The sequence below is a fragment of the Aplysia californica genome, unplaced genomic scaffold (assembly GCF_000002075.1).
Source record: "Aplysia californica isolate F4 #8 unplaced genomic scaffold, AplCal3.0 scaffold01008, whole genome shotgun sequence".
Taxonomy (NCBI): Eukaryota; Metazoa; Mollusca; class Gastropoda; order Aplysiida; family Aplysiidae; genus Aplysia; species Aplysia californica.
Genome location: NW_004798278.1, coordinates 166078 through 185184, shown reverse-complemented (window position 1 = coordinate 185184; position 19107 = coordinate 166078). Strand labels below are relative to the sequence as shown.

At 40.4% G+C, this 19107-nt stretch overlaps 1 protein-coding gene across 1 annotated transcript in view; it reads left to right on the top strand.

Moving 5' to 3' along the window:
* LOC118478818 (sortilin-like) overlaps positions 1-15567 on the top strand; it is a 16680-nt gene extending 1113 nt beyond the window's left edge. Inside the window, exons 2-7 of the mRNA XM_035973114.1 lie at positions 13-129; positions 2681-2813; positions 5334-5443; positions 9086-9197; positions 9629-9727; positions 10986-15567. Coding sequence (XP_035829007.1) covers positions 13-129; positions 2681-2813; positions 5334-5443; positions 9086-9197; positions 9629-9727; positions 10986-11000 — 586 coding nt within the window. The 3' untranslated portion in view covers positions 11001-15567. The remainder of the gene's footprint in view (positions 1-12; positions 130-2680; positions 2814-5333; positions 5444-9085; positions 9198-9628; positions 9728-10985) is intronic.
* The last annotated feature ends 3540 nt before the right edge of the window (positions 15568-19107 follow it).

The window sequence follows — 19107 nt, the reverse complement described above, 5'->3', positions numbered from 1 at the left end:
CCAATCTTTCAGTGATTTCGGATTCTATCGTCCAACGGGGTCTACAACCTGTAGGCGCCAGCCGGACATCAAAGCGGAGGAGCTGGACATCTGTGAAAACGGAAAATTGATCAAGCTGGAAACTGTCGGGTGAGTGCTGGTGTGTTTTCCCGTTTATATTTGTCTTACCACGTGCCGGAATCAGGCGCTCGTCAATTTTTGGGACGTTTAGAGTTATTGGTATCATCTGAAAACTTGTTACTTTGTCTTCCTTTTGATGAGTAAAATTCCCTTCTACCTTGAGTAGAAGTCGAGATAGTTGAGGCTGAAGGAGGTGAGGTGTCGGAGGTAAAATTAGCAAGAAAATGGCTGCCAAAGTTTGATGTCTTCCAAAGTTTGAGTGTTCTTGGAAACTGCAAATTTACATTTTTTTTGTTCCTTTGATGAACGCTTTCCTGTAAAATCCACAAAGAATGTATTTTTAAATGGACATGAAAGATGATAGGTCAAAAAAAAAGAAAACAAATCGAAAAAAACAAACCCAAACTGATTTCACCACGATGCCTGGCATGCACCATTGATCCTGCTCTAAAAACCACCTCTCCAAGACAATCATCTTCACAAACTATCACCTACCACCTGGAATTTTTTTTTCTGTATTGTTATGGCTCTGTCCAAAATGCCACCTGTCTAAGACAACCTCTTCTTTCTCTTGATAGTGGGTGGACGTGCTGGGAAATTTCAACAGTACTTTTTTTGTTGTTGTTGTCACTGCCTGTGTGCTACATGTCTCTGAATGTTACATTTGTGAGGGGGCGTGGTGAAATCAGGCGCTCGTCAAAATATGGAAATTGAAGAAATTGGCATTTTCCTCCGGTTTGGCAAATTTTATGGGAAATTTTTTTTGGGCTGAACACTCCTGTCCACTTATGAACCCAGTTCTGTGTGGGTTTTACTGAAAAATGTTGATTAAAGGCACAAAAAAATGTAAATTATCATTTTCCGTGGACTCTCTGGCTATGTAAATAACAAGATTTTGGCAACCATTTTCTCACTAATTTTATCTCTGAAACCAAGCGATCTCCACTTCCTTCAATAACAAATATCTCGAATTTTGTTCAAGATAAATGGGTATTTTTAAAATCTAAAGCAAGGCAAATGTACAAGCTTTATGATGATATCAATAACTTCAGATGCCCAAAAATTGACGAGCCCCTGATTCCTCCTCGCCTTGACCCATTTTTCAGTAAAATTCACCCAGAAATGCATTTTTGAATGGACTTAAATGGTAAAGAGCCCAAAACCAGAAATGTGATGGAAATAGCTCAATGGGCAGGGAAAGGAAAAACGTTGGGTTTCTTTGATGTCATTGTTTAATGAGGGCCTGTTATTACCAGGACGCCACACATTATATTCTACTTTTGGCAGTGGTGACAACGCTTGGTAGCGTGGGTGGTTGGCGAGTGCTCTGGTGTGGTTTGCTCTTTCTTTTCTAACGTCTATCATCTTTATCTCCCCTCCTTCTTTGTTGTGTTTGCTACTCCCTTGTCACACCTCGAATCTCCGGCACTTGTATGACCTTATTGTGTTGCAAGTGCAGTTACACACTTACTGTGGGTGGTTGGCGGGTGCTCTGGTGTTGTTTGCTTCTTCTGTCCTCTCAAACATCGTCCTTATCTCCCCTTCTTCTTTTTTATGTTTGTTACTCTCTTGTAACACCTCTAATCTGCTTGCGTTCATTTGACCTTATGCAGTTGTGATCGTCTCATGGCCTAGAGGTTAAGGTGTCTTTAGGCCATTCTCAAAGGGGGGGGACATTTCTCGTTCTAATGCACAGTAGAATTGTAATTGTAAATGGGCTGATCCAACAATGTCATGCTCATAACTGTGCCTGAACTACTACAGGGACCTACTGCTTTTTCTTTCCTAATCCTTACTATCGTTTTTTTTTCTCTACTTCTTTTGTATATTTTTCACACGCATTCCTTGATAGTGGAAGCAGACTTTGTGTGGGGCTCTCGTGGCCTAGAGGTTAAGGTGTTGGCCTCTCATTCAAAGGTCCCGGGTTCGATTCCGGGTAGCGACCAAAAAATTTCTTCTCTAAAATTGTCTCCTTTCACATCCTTTCCTGATCTCTAACAATGTTCTGTTGTCTGCTTTCATTTCCACTTTCTGCCCCCACCCCCTCACCTCCTTTGCCCCCTCCTCTGGGCTCCTGACTCTTTCTGCAGCCTTTCTACTGCTACTCCTTGGCTCCTCCTTACTGCTGTCTTTCTGCCACACCCCTGATCTTCTGGTAGGAAAGATCTACACCTAGCCTTCTCGGACAAGGGCGAAAAATCTCGGAGGGCCCGTGTGCAAGTTGCGCACGTTAAAGATCCCTTGGTGGTCTAAAATCGATAAGAGTAGGCTTCGGCGGCCACCCGGGCAAAATTCAAAATTTCCTACCAACTGAAAATATTAGGTGTGTTCCGCGCGCTCATATGACCTATGCAGTTGCGAGCGCCGTAAAACACTTTACAAAAACAAAAACAGACTTTGTGTTGTTGAAGCGAGAGAGGTGTGCAGAGTAAGTCTGATTCCCTGTAAAGACTTCTCTGTTGACATCCTCCCCTTGGCGCTCGTATGACCTAATGCAGTTGCGAGCGCCGTAAATCCTGTACTAAAACAAACAAACAAGCATCTTTTCTGTGTCTTTCAGCTACCGCCTGGTTCCAGGCACTAAATGCAAACCGGGCAAATTCCAACCCAAGAGCTTGACTATCACAGAGGAAGGCATCTGTGGCGAGGGGAGTAAGGCACCGATCGCTGGGGACATGGAGCCAGTCGATGAGGTAAACCACGGAACGTTTTAGAGAAAGGGGGCTTGGAACTCAATCCGTAATTTTTGTAGATTTATACGTTTTTTGTGGTAACCTGACAAAATGCCTTTTTTAATATTCACATCTACCCTTCTCCCTCCGAGACCTAACGTTGACAACACACTCTATGAAACATTACAGTAGCTGCAGCAAACCTGCACTTATGACTACTTGGCATTGGACAGAAAGGCTAGAGCCCTGCTGTTGCTGGACTGATAACAACCACAATAATATTCATAGCAGTTTCGAGATATAGTGATTTTTTAGTTGGCGTAACCATTAAAAAAAGTCATTCTTCTAAAATTTGAATTCTAGGTTTATTAAAAAACTAGTCACAGTTGCACTTTGATGATTTTCATACAAGTAGGGTAACTGATCAGGCTTTCGATTTAGCAAATAAAAACATTGGTTCCGAAAGTGAAAAAAAAAGGGGTTTTGTCAGCTTACGGCAGTGTTGTCTTTTTCCCTTTTCCTTCCAGAACACATTCCTTCATTGTTGTGTGTTTCGCTTCCTCCGGAACTCGCTCCATCATTGTTCTTGACAGATACATATTGTAATGCTGCCAGGCTAGTATTAAGCAATCAACACACCATCATGTGACTCCCCTACGTAAAGAGCTCCATTGGCTTCCACTGAAAGCGAGAATTGAATATAAGTTAGCCCTACTATGCTTCAAAGGTCAAACTAACCAGTCTCCCTCATACTTTCAAGAACTCGTTGTACCATACACACCATCAACTTGATACCTTCAAAAGGGGACTCAAAACACATCTATTTAAGAAATATTTTATTTGATGGTCAGTACCTTTGCCTTTTTGTATAAGCATTTTTTATTGTCTGAAAGAATGTTGCTGTCAAAAAGTGCGCACATGATGAATTTGTATGGTGTTAGTATGAATGCGTTTTTAATCTCCTATGTACGCCTTGGGCCCATGCTGTGGGGAAAGGCGGGATACAAATGCTCTTATTATTATTATTAATTGTTTAACCCAGAAACTCGTTCCATCATAGATTTTGACAGATACGTGTTGTGATTCTTAAACCCAGAACACATTCCATCATTGCTGTGTTTCTCCTACACGGAATACGTTCTGTCAGATTTTGATTGACACTTGTGTTTCCCTTACCCCAGAATGTGCCCTTTCTTTCTACTGCTACTCCTTGGCTCCTCCTTACTGCTGTCTTTCTGCCACACCCCTGATCTTCTGATAGGAAAGATCTACACCTAGCGTTCTCGGACAAAGGTGAAAAATCTCGGAGGACCCGTGTGTTCCTTCTCCTTTTTACGTAAACCAACGGTTTTATCATTAAAAATTTCTTTTTTTAAAGAATCTATTTTTGAAAAATAAAAGTTGATGCTTCGTAGTGTTCCGAAATCAAGGTTAACCTAAATCCTGAAGACGTTCGGAGCCAATAAGGTAACCACCGGAAAAAAAATCACATCATTAGAAAATAAGTAATTGGGTTCGGAGTCGATTCCGAAGATTCCTAGCTTTCAAGAATCGGGAACTCATCCGCCCAGCACTAACGTTCATAGCGTGCTTCTCACTGATTTTTTCTTCACCACGAGGGGCAACTGTCAATTGTGAACCCTGCAGTGAATCGTTGAAACAACTGTAAGCGAGAATTCGAATAGTCAGGCCAAATTTGAATTCGGAAAGAGTGTTTTTTCACCATGAAAATTCCGCTTGCATTCGAGTACCAGAACAAGGGAGGCGATCACCCCGTTATTGTGGAAAACACTGCCACACTAAACTTAATCTCCCGATTTGGCTCCTTTAGACTTCCACATTTTTGGTCCTAGAAAAAAACCATTGAAAGGTCAACACTATGGAAACAATTGAGAAATCAAGACTGCTGTACCCCTACCACCAACCTGCGCAGTTTTACGCAGCTGGCATATGTGGACTTAGAAAAAGGTGGACAGTGGCTATTGAACGAAATGGAGACTATGTTGAGAAATAAAAATCTGATCCTCAGATGCTCCCCTTCAATTTGAGGTATTGTAAATGCTAGTGTGTTTTTTTTTCTTTAAGTTATGAACTAACTTGCATTACTTTTTGACTCGCCTAGTATGTTAGTCTAGTAAAATTGTAAATTGTAAATGGGCTGATTCATAAATGTCATGCTCATAACTGTGCCTGAACTGCAACAGGGAATTGCTGCTTTTTCTTTCCTAATCCTTACTATTGTCATTTTCCCTCTACTTCTTTTGTATGTTTGTCACACTCTTGTGACCCTCTATTTCCGGGGCGCCTTGATAGTTGAAACAGACTTTGTGTTGTTGAAGCTAGAGAGATTAGCAGAGTATAAGTCTGATTCCCTGTAAGGACTTCTCTGTTGACATCCACCCCTTGGCGCTCATATGACCTTATGCAGTTGCGAGCGCCATGAAACCTCTACTAAAACTAAAAAAAGAATAATGAATTTACTTTGGCAGCAAAGAACGGATTCCATCATTGTTATGTTTCCGTTATCCGTCTCTCCCCCAGGGTATGGCCACCACCAAGGTCGTGGTGGTGTCCATCGTGATGGTCATGCTGGTGGTCATGGTGATTGTCGGAGGTTTCTTTGGCTACAAGCTGGTCTTGCTGCGCAGACAGTGAGTGTTTGGGTTTTGTTTTTGTATTTTAATTTTTTTTGGTGTGTTTTTGTTTTTTGCTTTTTTTCCCCATCTCCCACTCTTTGTATTGATTTATTTTTTCCTGAAAACTGATGATGTTTGGTTGTGTGGGGGTGTTGTTGTTCTTGTTATTGCTGCTTTCCTTCTTGTTCTTCTTGTTCTTCTTTTTCTTCTTTTTCTTGTTCTTGTTCTTCTTTTTCTTCTTTTTCTTGTTCTTGTCTTCCTCTTCCTACTTGTTCTCCTCGTCTTCCTCTTTTGTCTTTCCGTTGTCTCATTTCACCGATTTTGATAACGAGTGGTTGTTGGATGTACTGGTGTGTTCTGCTCCTTCCGCTTCTTTTTGCCGATTTTGTTAATAAACGCTCTTGTGTGGTAGGTCCTCCTTCTTTTGGAGGGAGGCTGATGGGTGCTCCTCTAGTGGGTTTTTCTTCATTTTTTCAAGTGGTTCCAAGGTGCTCTGTCGCTCCCTGCTCTTTTCTTCTGTCTTTTGTGAGCGCTATAATGTCTGCTCCTTCTTCTTCTTCTTCTCTCAGAAGCTTTTTTTGGTGGCCTGCACCTTTTTCCTCTCCTGGGTGGCTGGTGGGTGCTCTGGTGATGTGATTTGCTCCGTCTTTTCTATCAAACATCTATCGACCTTATCTCTCCTTTTTTGTATCTATATATTTTTGTTACTTGTAACACCTCTAATCTTCAGCACTTATATGACCTTATCGTGTTGCAAGTGCTGTAAAACTTTTACTTAATTAAACTTTTCCTCTCGTGGGTGGCTGGTGGGTGCTCTGGTTATTACCACCTCAGAATTACAAAGTTCTCACTGCTCATTACCTGGGGTTGAGAAATTTGACGTTAAGCATTTTGAGTTTCACAACAAGTCGAGCTTTTTCTAACGCAATTCTTTGACTATCTAGATAACGACTCCGAAAAATCTTATAATTTTGATAGAGCAGAGAACGTTTGGAATCTGACTTCATGTTCCTAGTAACTCAAAATGGCTGAGAATGTCAGATAGAACGTTGTAATTCTAAGGGAAGGAATTTTCCTTACTTTTCCTTACCTCAACTAAGCCTTTTTCCGGTTTTTTATCCCCCCCCCCCACCTCACCTTATTACCAATATTTTCACACGTAGAACAGCTATTATTCTAAGCACCTGTGTTCTGTTTCACCACATATTACTTACTTCTATTGTTTGTCTTTTTGCTTGCAAATGCAGCTTCGCAAACATTTTTTGGGGGTATTTCTGCTAAGTTTCCGTAGTGGCATCCGTGTAATCTGTACGGGCAGAGGCAAAGCTGTTGCCGCCACAACCTTCCGCAGGAAACGTTCTGTGATGTGGATGTACACAGTTCTAGGAATATCGAACAGTATTTATATGGGCAGCGGACATTGACGGCTGAGACCAAACAATTTTTCATGTGGCAGCTCAAAATTGACGGCTGAGACCAAACAATTTTTCATGTGGCAGCTCAAAATTGACGGCTTTGACCTCAAACTATGGCTGGATCACCAGTTCCTCAAATAGAAGTCAGTGCTGAAATCATGCGTTATTGCGCTCGCTTTTCTTGTCAGGTTTGTTTTTTACTGTCCTTCGATTTTTTCAGTCTCCGTTTTGCTGCACAACGAGATGAAAGGATTGATATCGTAATATCCTCATTTCAGATTTTTGCCTCTGTTCGCTTGTTTTTGTAGTTGTATCATTTCATTTGACCAGACGCCGAAACCACATGATGATGGAGGAGGAAGAGGAGGAGGAGGAGGAGAAGGAGGAGAGGAGAAGAGGAAGAAAAAGAATGCCCTTTTTCTCATCACTAACCAAACCTCGGTATATTTGCTGGGCCTTTCTGTCTTTCTTTTCTTTCTGTCTCCCTTTCTTTCTTCTTTCTTTCTTTCATTCATTCTTTCTTTCTTTCCTCCTTTCTTTCCTCCTTCCTTGCTTCCCTCCTTCCTTCCCTCCCCCCTTCCTTCCTTCCCTCTCCCCTTCCTTCCTTCCCTTCCTCCTTCCCTCCCTCCTTCCTTCCTTACACTAACACTTTTGTTTGATGTTCACCCTTTTGGAAATGAACGCTTTGTGTGCTTGTTATTTATTTACTTACTCACCTATGCACCTGATATACCGTTAGTCGTCACTTTCAACTTTCACCTCAAATCTGGCATCTGTGGTGACGTAGCAGCTTGCCCTTCACTGGTGCCTGTGGTAGAGAACTAGGGTTCGATTCTCGAGCGGGGAAGTTACCACCACCCCCCCCCCCAAAAAAAAATAATTAAAAAGTCAAGCACGTCCGTCTATCTGTCTGTCTGCCTCCCGGATGTTGTATCCAATTCAGGCCGTGCAGATCCTTTCGGGCAGGGACGAAACAGCCGGCTTTCTGAGTCATAGAGGTGCCTGCTAGTGTGTAAAAATGTATTAAATATGTGAAACGACTTGGTCTGTCAGGCGTTCGTCAAAATTAGGAAATGAAAGAAACCAGCATTCTTCTGGGAGTTTGGCAATTATTGTTTTCAAATTTTATTCTTTTGGTTCAACATCTCTTATGTCCATTTAAAAGCACGTTTCTTCTGTGTTGATTTTTCTGAATAATGTTGATTAAAGGCACAAAAAATGTAATTTTTTAGTTTTCAAGGACTCTTAAGCTTTAGAAGTCACCAAACTTTGGCGGCCATTTTCTTGCTAACTTTATGTTACTCTATTGTAACACCTCTACTCTTCACCACTGATATGACCTTATGTTTCTGCAAGTGCCGTAAAACTCTTACTAAAACTAAACTAAAAATGAAAAGGATGCTGCCTTTGAGTTATTGGGAGTGGTGTCCCGTACCGTTTCTCCCATTGTTTTTGCTGTGTGTGCTTTGCTTTGAATAGCTTGGATTTATTGGGACCAGGAAAGAGGTGTGTGTGAAGAGTTTGGAGGGGGAGGGGGGAGGGAGTAGGAGAGGTTTGCTTGGCCAATGCCTACCAGACCATTTTGACCTGCCACATGGGTGGAGTTTTGTATTTTGGCTTTGAGTAGCTTGCAGCTGTGCTTATAATAAATAATGACAATAAAGAATTACATTTTATTGATCCCGTGGGGGATATTTGTTTTTCAATTTTTACAATGGCAAACATACGTACGTTACTACATAATTAGAAATACATACATACAGTACATAAATACAGACATAAATACTCAATGTTACAGCAATACAGACACAGACATACCATGGTCTTTCTCTGATCCTACGGCCATTTGAGTTGGGAGCCCTTCAGCTTGAATGCTAATTGTGCAAACCGAAGGGCTAGATCCCAAATGGTGGCTGGATCCGAATGCTAATTGAAAACAAAATTATTGTGTGGGTTGGGACGTAAAACGGAACAATGTTTTTCAAACCCTAGTTGAGTGGGTGGTTGGCGGGTGCTCTGGTGTGGTTTGCTCCTTCTTTCCAATCAAACATCGGTCGTCCTTATCTCTCCTTCTTCTTTTTTGGGTATGTTTCCTTCTTGTTTGTGTATGTTACTCTCTTGAAACGCGTAATCTATTCTTCGGCTCTTTTATATGACCTTATTGTGTTGCAAGCGGCGTAATACTCTTTCTCAAATTAAAAACCCTAATTGAGTGACCTTTTCTGCCCCTGTGTGTCCCCAGCAAAGTGGTGTACAGATACTCCATGCTCAACCAGTCGGACAATCGCGATGACGAGTTTGAGAACGCTCTCGTCAGCCATGACACTCTCTACAAGGAGTCTTCCGACGAAGAGGTAAGGATCTGACTTGTTTTTTTCTTCCATGTTTTTTTACGCAGGGAAAAGTTTTTTTGTTTTTTAATTTTTAAAAAAAAAGTCTTGTTTTCTTTTGTTTTTGTGATAAATTCTGAATTGTTCTTTACTCATTGTGGATGGTTGAATGGTGCTCTGATGTGGTTTGCTCCTTCTTTCCTGTCAAACATCTATTGTCCTTATCTCTCTCTCCCTCTTCTTTTTTTTGTGTTTGTTACTCTCTTGCAACACATCTATTCTTCGGCACTTATATGACCTTATTGTGCTGCAAGTGCTGCAAAACTCTTACTAAAACAAAAACTTCTTTGTTGTGTATATTACTCTCTTGTAACACATCTATTCTTCGACCCTATTGTGTTGCAAGTGCTGTAAAACCCTTACGAAAACAAAAACTTTCTCCCTGTCCGTGGCAGGTGGAGCAAGAGAACAGGTCTCCACAGCACCAGCCCAGCAAGTGGCTGCCGGGCGAGGCCAAGCCCAAGCTCAAGTCCTACCACGACGATTCGGATGACGTGAGTATTGTGCTGTGTTCGTGCAGTGAACTTGAGTAAACTTGAATAAACTTGAGTACAAGTAAACTTGAGTAAACTTGAATAAACTTGAGTACAAGTAAGCTTGAGTAAACGTGAGTAAATCTGAGTATGAGTAAATTTGAGTAAACTTGAAGATGAGTGACTTTAATATGAGTAATTTGAGTAAACTTTAGTACCAGTAAGCTTCAGTACGGGGAAACTTGAGTACAAGTAAACTTAGGCAAACTGGAGTACTAGTCGACTTGAGTAAGCATGAGTAAATTTGAGTACGAGTTAACTTGTGTAAACTTTAGTAAGATTTAGTATACTTGAGTAAACTTGAGTAAATCTGAGTATGAGTGAATTTGAGTTCAACTTGAGTACGAGTAAACTTAAGTACACTTGAGTATTAATAAACTAGAGTAAACTTGAATACGAGTAAACTTGAGTTCGAGTTAACTTGAATATGAGTAAACTTATGGGGTAAAAGTTTGCCGGCTGTGGCCAGAAATTCAGGCAATAGAAAGCCAGCCGGCATCATGGTGCCGGCAGCCGGCAACGGCTGTCCTTCACTGGACTAGCGTCGATCTTGTGAAGCTCGGGTTTACCTGACAACTGTCTTAAAAACGTCCGGCTTTTTAACTTCACCGCTCGATATCAATTTTATCTACTTTATGAATGCTTGCTTGCTTTTTCCCATTCAGAATTAGAATTTTGACGACATATTTCTTCAGCACATGCAACGTTGTCATGGGACTTCGAAATTCAAAATTTGTTTAAACGCTTACTGCACTGAGCTATATTTAGCCCTCAGTTCCCTGTGGACCCGGTAATACTGGAGGGGGGGGGGGGGGGGGGGGGTGTGTGACTTAAGCTGTTGTGAATGTATGTGTGTGTGGTGTGTGCATGAGTGAATATGTGTTTGCACGAGTATGTAACACTATGTACCTTTAAAATTGATTTGTAAATCCATAATATGTATCATTTTAAGCGCATAGAGCATTGCATAAGTGGATATGCACTATATAAATGCAATCCATTATTATTATTATTATGATTAATTCTGTAATTTGCTTAGGTTGTTTTGTGTGCCTCTTATCAGTGTCAAGTTGTGAAAGATCTGGATTTATGTTCTTGCTTTGTTTTATTTCATAATTTACTCCTTGACGGTTCTGGTCCTTGGATAATGTCTGAAAAATTTTTTTTGGGAAAACTTTTGATCATTTTTGTCATTTCATTTCTTTGTTTTGTTCCCCAGGATATGCTGAACTGAGATTTGGCAAAGACTGGAGAGTCGTCCTTCGCTGTTCCCAACTCATCTCATTTTGAGACCAGCGGGAACATTGTTTTTGACATTTCACAATATTTTTCACAAATGTATTTTTATTATTATTAGACTTTTTTTTTTTATTCATTGGATTTAATAATGCGTCCACTACGAAACACTCTGGACTTTTCATATTGTCATATGACCTAGTTTCCTGCTGTTGATGTACGTACTGCAGTCAACCTGGTCTGTTTTGGTCGTGATATGATGTGTTCTTATTAAGCAAAACCCCCATGTCTCAGCCGTGAGGAATCAGTCAGTGTACTGGCGTTGACACGATCCAGTCAGTAGTTTTGGTTGATCATTTGCTCTGAAGAAAAAGGAAAAAAAGGATGCCAATTTTCTACACATTCAAGAAATGCTGAATAACTTGGAGTTTTCACATTTTTATTTTCCTTTTGATGCAGCTTATTTTTTAGTTTTTGAGACAGAGTATCTTCACATCTTTTAAAAATTTTTTTTTAAAGAATGTAGTCCTGTAAATTCTGGGTATCTTGTGTGCGATCTAGATGACAGCTCCGAAAATGATGGAACGTAAAACTGTTCACTTTGATGTCCCTGGTGACCTGCGTAGCACCTACCTACCTGCCTCCCCAGACATCGGAAACACTCTATACAGCGACAAAGCACAGCTGATTAAAACCTGCAAATTCTTTGCCATATCGACAGACCGAAGGGCTAGAACCCAAATGGCCGCTGGATCGGAAAAGTAAAAGTAAAGTAAAGTATGTCCCTGGTGGGAGTGCGACCGGTTTCTCTGCAGTACAAGCATCAACTTGTTGTCTGACTCCTGATGTGTATTTTGTGAGCACCACCATCTGGGCAGGTTTCTTTTGGTTTATTGATACAGGTTTTTTTTCTTGTCGAGATGCGATTTCATTAATATGTCTTTTTTTTCCTTCTATTTTAAACCTTTTTCAAGGTTACTTGGAATATTTGGCGCTCAGTGCCCAAGACGTGGAAAGTGAATGAATTGAGGTATATGGTTATGTGCAGGGTTTGTGTGCCTTTGAGTGGATGTTGTGAATGAACTGGATGTATTATATTACTTGCATTTGTTTGTCAGAAATGAGAGGAGTGTGTCATTTGCGGAGCGTATGTTGCAGAAACAGTGCGGGTGGTGCCTCTAGTATTCACAGCCGTATGTGAATCATATGTCTAGACGACCGTACCGTACCGTACCATGGATGGTTGTCTAGAAAGCTGCTCGTCACAACCAGGAATGCCGGAGGTGAAAGAAATGTTTTTTTTTTTTTTCTGTACGTGGCAATGCGTATCTCATAAATTGTTGATTTGATTGTTTTTGCCTCCACATTGTACTATAGAAATCAGCAGATGATGTCAAAAGTTTTCTGTGCTCAGCGGTTTCAAAAGCCGGACTCACGGTGTGCTCTGTTCTGCCGTTCGTGGTTGATATTTGTGAGGCATCGTGGTGAAATCGGGCGCTCGTCAAAATATGGAAATCAAAGAAAAAGGCATTTTTTAGCCAGTTTGGCAATTTTTATGAATTTTTTTGGCTCAACTCCTTTTACGTCAACAAAAAAACCCCCCACATTTCCTTGTGGGTTGTACTAAAGACATTTATTGAAGGCATAAGATATGTAATTTTTCAGTTTCAAGGACTCTCAAGCTTTTGAAGTTACCAAACTTTTTCTCACAAATGTTATAACTGGAACCAGGTGACCCTACCCCCTTCAATTGCAAATATCTAGTCTTCTAATTCAAGGTAGATGAGTATTTTTTTCATTGAAAAGACAAATGAATAAACTTTTAGCTGATACCCAAAACTCCACACGCCCACAAATTGACGAGCGCCTGATTCCAAAGCGCCGCGACACGTGTACGTATAGCTCAATGGGAGATGTGGAAAAACGTTCCGACAAAAGGTAAAAGCAAAAACCCCCTTTTCCCCAGCCGTGTTGCTATTGTCTTCCGCTGGAGGAAACGCAACATGAGAAAGTGCCGCTGCTGTGAAAGGACTCGAGCAGTTGCCGAGACGTTGGGTGGTCGTGGCGTTTGCTGGCCGTCTGGTTTTGTTGTTACGTTCTGTTGGACATTCCCGGGTCTTTCACTATTAATGAGGAGATGGATGTGTCAGATGCGCCAAATGACGTGGAGATAAATAAATAAACAGTCTGTGGAATAATTTTTTCTTTCTTGTATAATTTGTTTGTTCACAGATGTGTGCATAATTGATCCCTGAAATTAACCCATCAATTTGGATGTCAATTCTGCTTAAATTCTGATTGTTTCTGGAATAATCTCGTAGAAGTTCCGTGGACCCTGATACTCCTGGCTTTGTGGATGTGATATTAGTGATTTTACTCCCTTTTCAGATGCCTTCCAATGGGTTAAAAAGGAAGAAATAAATCCCATCCGTGTTTCTGCCTTTGGGAATTTTGTCTTTCAGTTCAGTGGCACTTACAGAGGGTCACAGGTCATAATGAATCACTTTCACATGAAACGGGTAATTAACAAATTCTCAAACACCCCCCCCCCCCACCTTCCAAATGCACCATTGCTTCCTGTTCTGCTCTTTTCTTCCCATTATGATGTAGTCTGGGAACTTTTAAAGATTTAATTTGATGTAGTCTGGTCACTTTTAAAGATTCAGTTTGATGTAGTCTGGGAACTTTTAAAGATTTAATTTGATGTAGTCTGGTCACTTTTAAAGATTTAGTTTGATGTAGTCTGGGAACTTTTAAAGATTTAGTTTGATGTAGTCTGGTCACTTTTAAAGATTTAGTTTGATAGAGGCGGCTACCTTTTAAAGATTTAGTTTGATAGAGGCGGCTACCTTTTAAAGATTTAGTTTGATAGAGGCGGCTACCTTTTAAAGATTTAGTTTGATAGAGGTGGCTACGTTTTAAAGATTTAGTTTGATAGAGGCGGCTACCTTTTAAAGATTTAGTTTGATAGAGGCGGCTACGTTTTAAAGATTTAGTTTGATAGAGGCGGCTACCTTTTAAAGATTTAGTTTGATAGAGGCGGCTACCTTTTAAAGATTTAGTTTGATAGAGGCGGCTACGTTTTAAAGATTTAGTTTGATAGAGGCGGCTACCTTTTAAAGATTTAGTTTGATAGAGGCGGCTACGTTTTAAAGATTTAGTTTGATAGAGGCGGCTACCTTTCATTAACTTGTCTCTGGGGTAACCTAGCTATGCAAAAGGTCTTCTTGTTATGCAGGGGGGGGGGGGGGGCGGGTCTGAATTGTGTTGATAGGGGTGTAAATATACCTACTGAACACTCTAAAGATGGGTTTTGCTGTGGACAAGGGCTTCCCCTTCAAAGCATTGTTAATTTGTTCATTCAGAGACAAGGGAGTGGGTGGTTGGCCGGGTGCTCTGGTGGGGTTTGGTCCTTCTTTCCTATCTAACAACTATCATTTCTGTCTCTCCTCCTTCTTTTTTATGTTTTTTACTCTTTTGTAACACCTCCAATCTTCTACACTTATATGACCTTATATTGCAAGTGTCGTAAAACTCTTACTAAAACGAAAAACTAAGAGACAAGGGAAGACTATCTGAACAGTGAATCCTCTATTTTTTTTTTTCTTTGAGTTTCTGGTCTAGACTAAGGTTTTCTCACTAAAAGGCAAGAAGACCAGATCATCAATAATTTATTTATAGAGGCACCAGCCATCCATGTCCAGGTGCTGTTTTAGCCAATGCATGAAGAGTGGTGTAGATGGAGGTAGAGTCTATTTGCTCAATCTGTCGGCTTTTTTGAAACATTTTTTTCTTGTGGGTGCTTTAAGCTGTTACAGAAGCTCTGGTGTTATTGTTGTTATGATTATCATGACTTCTGCCACAACTACTGATTCAGTTATTTTTTCAGCTTTAGATTGAACTATGAGCAGATCTAAGTGTAGACAAGTCTATTGCTTATTGTTTTTGGAACGCATGCATATGTAGACATGCTGTGGCGACTGTAACTTCAGAGCATATCGTTTGATAACTTTAATTTGGCAAAAAGAAATACAAAAATGGGAGGGGTGGAGGGGGGGGGGGGGTTATGATGTGACCTGAACAAATTTATTTGTCCAAAAACTATTTCCTCTTTGCCCTGGGATTGTTCCGGGAGTGTTCATGTCCAGAGACTGTTTGCCTAGTGTGTCTGACGCCTGACCAGCGTCCCACAGGCCTCTGGGAATAGGCCTACGTCTGGCCGGCACTGTGTACGGCGGCTGTCATGAATACGTATCGTGATATTTTTGTATTTCATATTTTTCGTAATTTCGAGTACATACTGATGCACTGATTATTTATTGCAGCTGTCCTGTGTGGAGCAATAGCAATGTGTAGGAGTATTTTATTGATTACATGTTATTTGGTAGTTTTTTTTAAAGGTGTTTTTGGGTTTTTTTTGTGTTTTTTTTTTTTGCTTGCTGGCTCAGTAATATTCTTGGGCTCAAATGTGATCATATTACCAAGTCATTCTGTCATAGGCAAGAAAGTGTTTGTTTGTTACGTTTAACTCAGAATTTTGAATCTTGATTTAAAAAAAAAAAAAATTATATTGGGTTCTCATAGTCTGTGAGTTATGTAGGAATGTTACTTATCTTTTCAAAATGAAACTAAAGAAAACGGAAGTTTGTGTGTTGTTGTGTTCTACAGTAGAACTTGGCGTAGACAGTGCTTAGAGTATTTCAGAAACCTAATATCATCGTTATTCTCTTCCTTGCTGTCATTCTGTGGATGGTTTCTCTTCATCTCTGAGGGACGGTATATAGAGGTTGGGTTATTTCATTGCTTTTTTGGCTTTTTTTCAAAGCTCGTAAACAGTGCGCGCATCATGACATCTGTCTACATAGATCTGGTTTTGATCATTGCTGTGATTTGTTTGATCTCTTCTCTTGCTCTCTTTGATAGGCGTCCCCTAGAAATGTGAATTCCACACAGATAGATACGTCATTATACACTTCTTTGTTGATTTCCGTGTATATTTTTAAAATTCTTTTTTGTTGTTGTTGCTTTTAATGGAAAAGGAAGTTAAATTGAATATATTAATTTTGTCCAGTTTTGAAAACTTTTTCAGGTACCCTTTGTTGTACCTAAACACTTTTTAAAATTGACTCTTTACTTAATTATGGTCTCATTGTCTGTCAAGCGAAGATTTGAATGTTTTAAGGGGGTTTGGGAATTGACAAGCTCCCAGATTGGAGTACTTAGCTTAATGGAAAGCCCCAACACATTAACCCCTTCGTTGCCTATCTCTAATTCTTCTGTACTAAGTTTTAGCCTCAAGCCCTGCGTAGATTCATCTTCGGGAATGAAAGACACGCGTATCGGTACCAAATTTGCTAGTATTACTTTGCTGCGAGGCTTGCAAGAGATCAATAAACATAGACCGAGGCTTGTGGGTGGCTGCCCACCCTCGTAAAGCGTAAACATCAAATTGACTTCAAGTCAAATAAATTCACACTTTGACTTAGGTTTGCAGGTTAATCGAAATTATGAGTAAGAAGGGAGGAAATGGGGGATAGGAAAAGTGAGAAAAGTGACAATTGAAGACACGGTGTCTGATGTATGTCACGATCTAGATCTAGACTGCACGTCCATTAACACTTAAACTCTAGACTGCACGTCCATTAACACTTAAACTCTAGGCTGCTGTCCCGAGAAACGAGCTAAGCTGAAAATCAGTGCTGACTGTAGAGGAACGCATACTCCCTGGCAACGAAGGGGTTAAAATTGTCAGAAGAGAGAACAGTTTTTTTATTTTTTTAAAAACTATGTGTATGGTTTGAAGTGTTTATTTTACTGATTTCCGAGCCTGAAATGATTGGTTTGTGTTTTTTGAAACCCAGGACTTGGCTGATATTTGTTCAGGCTTGACATTTTTTGACTGAACGACACAAGACTCCCTTTGATTTTATTCTCCATCGCTGAATGAGCGTTTCTTTGATAGTTTCTTCAGTCAATTTTTCGCTTGTGCTCTTTTGCTTTTCTAATGTTCAACTATATTCAGATTGTGTAATTAAGTGGTTCTGTGAGACTCTTTGCCAATCGCCATCCTGCAAACTGATGATGTCATTATCATGAAATATTGGATGGTTGTGATATATACATGTATATCTTGTTTCTCACTTTAAGCACCTGTCCACACTGTATGTGCGTCTATGCATTGTTCCTCTCTAAGCACCTGTCCACACTGTGTGTGCGTCTATGCATTGTTCCTCTCTAAGCACCTGTCCACACTGTATGTACGTCTCTGAATTGTTCCTCTCTAAGCACCTGTCCACACTGTTTGTGCGTCTATGCATTGTTCCTCTCTAAGCACCTGTCTACACTGTGTGTGCGTCTATGCATTGTTCCTCTCTAAGCACCTGTCCACACTGTATGTGCGTCTATGCATTGTTCCTCTCTAAGCACCTGTCCACACTGTTTGTGCGTCTCTGCATTGTTCCTCTCTAAGCACCTGTCCACACTGTATGTGCGTCTATGCATTGTTCCTCTCTAAGCACCTGTCCACACTGTATGTGCGAAACTGCTGTTCGGCCGTGACTCCCATTTTTCTGTTGCACACAATGGTTGGTTGGCAGATTGTCTGGACTGGTTTTTCTTATTCTTTCCTTCACTATCAAACGTGCATCATCTTCCCATTTCTTCTCCTTCATTTCTTTGAATGTTCCTCTCTGGTAACGTTTCAGGTCTCTGATGGCACTTTCGTTACCTATTTGTGTTGCTAGTGCTGTAAAACTCTTATCTAAAACAAAACTCTAAACACAGTTTGATGTTTTTTGTGTTCAGGCATGATGGCGGAAATATAAAGTCAACTCCTTAACTCTTTGCGGTCACTAGCCACAATAATGCGGCGCTGAAAATGATTAGTTTCCGGTCACTTGCCGCTGATCTGCTCCAAACCCGAGAAGTCCGTTGCAGTCACCCCTCCTTCCTGGGTGACCTTGCAGTCGTCCCTCCTTCCTGGGTGACCTTGCTGTCATCCCTCCTTCCTGGGTGACCAGATGGGGGGGGGGGTATTTTGTACTGCTGGCTGTGTGACTGCAAAGTGTTAAATAACAACCTCAAAGATTGCTTTGTACTATTTGACCTGCTACTAGTGGGTGGTTGGGGGGTGCTCTGGTGTGGTTTGCTCCTTCTGTCTTATCAAACATCTATCATCCTTATCGTTCCTCCTTTTATTTTATGTTTGTTCCTCTCTTGTAACACCCCTTATCTTCGGCACTTTTATGATCTTATTGTGTTGCAAGTGCCGTAAAACTATTACTAAAACTAAACTAAACGTGTGTCGTGTGTGGCGTAACATTTTTCCGTTGAAAATGATATTATTGTCATTTTTGTGTACTTCAATACACGATTCTTTCTTTCCTTTTTCATTTTTTAAATAATTTTTTTTCTCAATTCTCTGAGGTCAAAAGAGGGTTTTCAGGACAGTGTAAAAAGAAAAAAAAATGTTCATCCTATTTTCATGCTCCAGATATTTTTTTTCAGAAAAATTGGAAGGCGTACGGTTTGAACCTAAATCTGGGCCCAACGGTATCCTGTTTATAATGAGAGAGAATTGTATTTAATGTGTAAAAATATTGTATATTATTCGTGTGATTCATTAAAAAGATTTGTTTCTACAGATATATATATATATATATTTAGCATCTGGTTCAAGTTAGTGGCCATGACGGTTGGACAAATTCTCATCATTTCAGTGTGGATGGAATGGTTTTTATTTCAAATCTTCTCCTTTTGGATTTCCTTTCTATGGAGGGTCTTTTATTTTTGGCTTCGTAAACAGGCTTTGCTTTGCTAACAGATTTTTAGTGTGTCTGTGTATTTTATTAACTCCCAAGCTGCTATGTATGTGTATATGACTCCCCAGTTCCCCAGCATAATGGTTTGTCCCTGTCCATGTATATGTCTGATGTCCTGCTCAAGGGCAGTTGGAGGGTGTCCCGTCCCCCTACCCCGTCTTTGTTCCCTATTTCTGTTTTCACAGTGGTCTTTTCTGCGACATGACATGTGTGTGTTAGTTGGTTGGCTCGTGTGTAGCTTACCCTCCCTAATGACTTTTGTTTTGACACACACTTTTTTTTTTC